General features: G+C 34.9%; 1 protein-coding gene across 1 annotated transcript in view; it reads right to left on the bottom strand.

Annotated features, from left to right (window-relative positions):
• Positions 1-5,361, bottom strand: part of slit3 (slit homolog 3 (Drosophila)) — a gene marked incomplete in the record, with an annotated part of 256,337 nt that overhangs the window by 35,199 nt on the left and 215,777 nt on the right. Inside the window, 3 exon segments of the mRNA XM_014001945.1 lie at positions 509-580; positions 684-752; positions 3,560-3,692. Of these exon segments, the coding sequence (XP_013857399.1) occupies positions 509-580; positions 684-752; positions 3,560-3,692 (274 nt within the window).

The raw sequence follows: 5,361 nt of genomic DNA on the forward strand, positions 1-5,361 counted from the left end.
TCTATGGAAAGAACTAAAGATCAGAGTTCATAGAAGAGGTCCACGAAACCTTCAAGATTTGAAGACTGTTTGCTGTCATTGACAACAAAGGCTTTTGTACAAAGTATTAGATAAATTTCAGTACATGTGTTCAATACTTTTCCCTGTGCCATTCCACATTATTACAACTTCATTTCTGGACATTTATGGTTTGATTTCTTTGTATGTATGGATCACTTGGGTTGTTACCGACATCTGGTGAAAATTTCACGTCATTAGCACCTCTAGTAATATATTTACTGACAAAAATGTTGACGTGTTCAATACTTATTTTACCCGCTGTATGAGGTAAAAAAAAAAAGAGGACAGAAACATAAGGACAGACAGGAAAGTTCAAAGGAGAAAAAATAAAGATGCAAACACAAAATTTGAAATTCAGAACAGACAAAACTTCAAATTAACACACAGATTATGTATTACAAATATCTATGGCTAAAAGCATGACATGCTTGTATCCATGTAAACTTACAGTGTTGCTAGTTGAGTCATGTTGCTGAAGGTATATGGAGCTACGGTGCTAATGCTATTGTTGCTGAGGTCCCTGTGTAAAGTAAATGAGCAAATACAAAGTTAATTTAAAGACACAAGTTTTATAAACGACAACAAAGATTCCTGTCGAGTTGGTTCATGGTTATTCTACATACACCAGTGACAGCTGCTTCAGGGCTGCCAGCTCCTTGGGCACAGATGTCAGCATATTACCCTCCAGGTATCTGCAAGAAAGAAATGTATAGATAATTTAGCATGTGGCACTTTTACACAAAGATAACCACCAGGGGAAGTTATTTTGATTGTTACATATTTCAGTTTGACAAACGATGGTATAAATCTTGGAAAACAGAGACAAAATCCAGACAAGATGAAGATGAAAGGTGTTTAAACTTTTTGCTTCATTCATTCTTTTTGCAAAACTTTACCACAGCTATTGTTTAAAATTATGTAATCTATTTGCCTAAATGAGAAAACTGGAGTTTAGTGGTTTAAAAAGATTTAGAGGCAGATTTACAATTGTGGGCAATTTAGCAACTTGCAATTTAAAATGTGTGCCTTGTGGGAGAGTCTGGTTCTGGAGGTGGGAATAGCACAATTATGCATAAAGCCACAATCAAGCTGATATATTCTGTGTTATTAATCAGAAAGCTGTAGTCGTGCACAAGCTTCTTGTGACTATTATAGAAGAAAAGCATGAACATGATCAGTTGTTCAAATCATCATGGTGATCTCTTCAATATAAACAAAAATGATAAACTCATCTTGGATAAATAAATTTCCACATTGAAACTGATGTCTTCACACCGCAGTTTAACCTGGCACAAGGCCAAAAGATTGCGCAATTGCTTTTATGGTTCAGTATTAGACAGCGATAAATAAACAAAACTCATAAAAGCTCCAACTAAAACCTCGTAAATATTGGAAGAAATTTAAAACCATACAAACATATGGTACGAAGAAACAAACAAGACAAGGAGCAACACATCATAATGTGACTTGACTGTCAATAAGTAACATAAAATCAAATAAATAGATTAAATCAAGTTTATCCATGTGGCCTTTTTGTTGAAAGCTTGCTTGGTTTTCAACAAACAGATTCCGTAATCATGGCTGTAAGTGGCACAGTTTAGTTAACTTGGTTCTTCTTTGTGACAATTAATTTCATTTTAGTAAAAGGGAAATGTTGGTCACAACGTTTTGTTTTATCACTGCCTCTTACAGTGGCAGTCTGCAGGACTGTTACTACAGGCTTACTACAAAGTTGTATTTTCTGTATGGCATAGAAAAATAATAAGATTAAACTTAAGACTGTGTCAAATCTGAATRAAACATTTACCTACAAGTATGGGACACAAGACAAACATTTATATTCAAGCTCACACAGATGCACACATTTTCTTTATGATCTAATAGTCTCTCGTCTCTCCCTCAGGTCATAAGTAGGTTATGTGGACAGTATGATGGAGTGTCTTCTTCAGCCTGATCAATACCTAATCACTGCTATTGACCCTGTAGCACAGACCTATTTCACAGCTAAGAGAGTTTTCTGTTTGTGTTTACGCGAGTGCATGGAGCTGTGTGAGCATTTCTGCAAGTGAATGCAATATTTCACTATTACTGGTAGAGATTTAGTTTTCAGTACTCTCTAAATTTCCTAATCTTGATTAACATCGTTTTGGCCTTGTTTTTATACTATATCAATTCGAACAATTACTATCATTATAGGCGCTTCCTTTATCGATCTACATTTTTAATTACACAGATTTCTGCCAGGTTCCGTTTAACTGCAAATACACAGCAATATAAAGTTAAAGGCCTACCGTTCCTTGAGGAAATGCATGTCGCCCACCGCCTTTCAGGCAAGAATATAAAACTACACTTAAAAAATAACTTGTATGATTTACTTGAAAAAATCCTTGTAACAATTTGCATTAATGTTTGTTAAGTAAATTTAAAAATTTAAATTCACGTAATATTTACTCATCATTGTCTAGTAAAAGTTATTAAGAATATAGTTAAAGATTTGTGAATAAATCAGGTAAATTTTACTTAATTTGCTCAATTAAATCTTGTAACATATACTTGATCAAATTAAGTAAACTTTACCTGATTTATTCACAAATCTTTAACCATATCCTTAATAATTTTTACAAGATAATGATGAGTAAATATCACTTGAATTTGTTGCATATACTGTACTTAACAAACATTAGTGCAAATTGTTACGAGGATTTTTTTCTAGTAAATCATACAAGTTCTTTATGACAGTGCACATGCGTCAAGCACAATATTGTAGCATGACACCTCACAGCTACAGARAGAGTAAGCATTGCTCTTGTTGTAGTTCAAGACTTCACCACCAGGTGGCGGTTTTGAAGAACCTTTATTGGATTCTTCTTCATAAACAAAACAGACAAAGTGAAACTCATAGGTCTTATTAATGACTAAGCCTACCACTCTGTTTTTTTTCAGTGTATGTTAAGAAAAGACAGAGTTGCAGCATGTGCTTCCATTCATTACTAGTAAAAATTTGACGTTCAATGGTTCATGGGATATTTTGGACACACACACACACACACACACACATACGCATGGGCATAAAAATATTTGAATTCACCTTTCAATATTTCCTCACAGGTTTTGGTGCTCTGGCGGTATAACAGGATGCAGTGGAGGGATTGAAATGATTGCGTGTGCTTAAGCTTCATGAACACAACAGTACTTGGACTAACTGAACCGTAAACGCAGCCAGTTCTGTGAGTGCGCTTTCAATAAATTATTTGCTAGTTCCTGAAGCGGCAGAGGGCTAACTGATACATCAGCGCTGAGCTGCAGCAAAGCATTATTATTTGTTTTTATATATGTTTGTCGTGACTTGGCAGAGTTGCGCTGTCGTAGAGTGCTGACGAAAATGCCCATTTTGGTGCATTTGGATGCCTGTATTTTGTGCTGTACTTTGTGTTATTTTGCTCGTTGCAATCACAAATGTATGCAGGCGTGTGTTACACTGTGTGATTGCCTGACTCACAGCTCAGTGGTGTCCTTGGGAATGCCTTTGGGTAGAGTGCGCAGCCCTCTGTTGCTGCATCGCACCACACCATCTGAGCACGTGCAGATGTCAGGGCAACCAGATGCAGGAAGGCAACTATTATCTTCAGCACCTTGGAGAGAAAGGAAAAAAATAGTTAGACTGGATGAAGACTGGAAGTAAAAGAAAGACAAATAGAAAAACAGAAGGACAGAGAGGGAAAACAGATCAAATATGTAAAGCTAAAGGAATGGGGACAAGAGTGAAAGGAGAAAGTATATGGAAAAGTAAATGGACAGAGATAAAGCCAGAAATATTAATGTGGCACTTTGTCATTTTCATCTTTTTCATTCAACTCAGCAGTTTTTAAGTGTGCTTTATGATCCATGTCAAATGAACAGAGGCTGCTTAAAGTTGTTCCACTGATGTGTTCTAAAACCTGGATCAGGACCTGCAAACAGTCTTAACTTGACTTAAAAGAGATAATTGAAAAAACAAAACAAAACAAAAACCGGCAACAGCATTTTTAAAAAAAGCAAAAAAAAGAAATCATGTTTTTATTATTTTTATATTTTATTTATTTTTCTTATTTATTTGAAACAATTTTTTATTTGCGTTCATAGTTTTTTCTGTGCATCGTCTTTTTAAATCATTTTCGAATAAAAGTTTTTAAACTGATTTTTAGCTTGTGTTTTTTTACATGCACTGAATGCATCAGAACTTCTAAAAAAATTATTTAATTAAAAAAAATGAAAAAGTCAGTGCTAAATAGATTACATGCAAAACCTCAAAAAGTTTCAGGAACATTTTTTTTCATATATTCTGCACATGTATGCACAGATGTTTGCTTGTTAATAAAGTTATTAAAATGTCACATTAAAAAAATAAGAACTTTGCCACACAGTTGAACTTGAGCTTATACACTATGCACTGCACACACATTCAGAAAAACGTTGTTGGGAGGAAGAAAAAAAATCCCAAAATGATTGTAATCACACACACACAGATAAGAATTAGAGATGGGAGTTTTGTGTTGTTCTTGGCGTAACCCTCTCCCATTTTCCTTCATTGTTACACAATCTCACAAACAGCTCTAATGTAGCGATGCAGTATGTAAGTAGGTAAACTGTGGTCCCAAATGTAAAACAAACAGATAAAAAAAGGTACTTACAGATAATTAGGAGTGGAAACTAAGCCAATCATAACAACCATAAGTTGAGTTTGTGTGTACTATTGAAGGAAACAAACAAAAAGTTTCAATCTTAATTTGGAGTTTGTTCTTACATTTATTTTGCCATCATGTTATTTATATAGAGCTTATCCAGACTGACTGACCAACACTTTGCAGTACATGCTACTTTTGTTTCATTCTTTTATGTGAAAAACTACACTTTCACAGGAAGGCTGAGAGGTCTTCCTAATCATGAACGCATCACATTAAAAATTTAAAAGAAAAAATTTGTATAGGTCTTCTGGACGGGTTCTTCTCTAATGAAACGTTTCATCTCTTCTCCAAGAGACTTCTTCAGTCTGAGAGTTTCAGGTAAAATTCAGGCTTAAGCCTGAAGAACCCGTCCAGAAGACCTATACAATTTTTTTCTTTTTGATTTTTTACCTGGATTACTGAGATGCATCAGCAAACAATGGATGATGCCATCTGCTGGCCCTGTAGGGCTTATCTTAAAAGCACTTTCTGACCAAACTATTCTAAGGACTTATTTCCATGATGGAACAGTTAATAGGATCCATGCGTTCACACTGTCAGAGCATCCATCATCATCATCATCATCATCATCATCATC

The sequence above is a fragment of the Austrofundulus limnaeus genome, unplaced genomic scaffold, assembly GCF_001266775.1.
Source record: "Austrofundulus limnaeus strain Quisiro unplaced genomic scaffold, Austrofundulus_limnaeus-1.0 Scaffold11, whole genome shotgun sequence".
Lineage (NCBI taxonomy): Eukaryota > Metazoa > Chordata > Actinopteri > Cyprinodontiformes > Rivulidae > Austrofundulus > Austrofundulus limnaeus.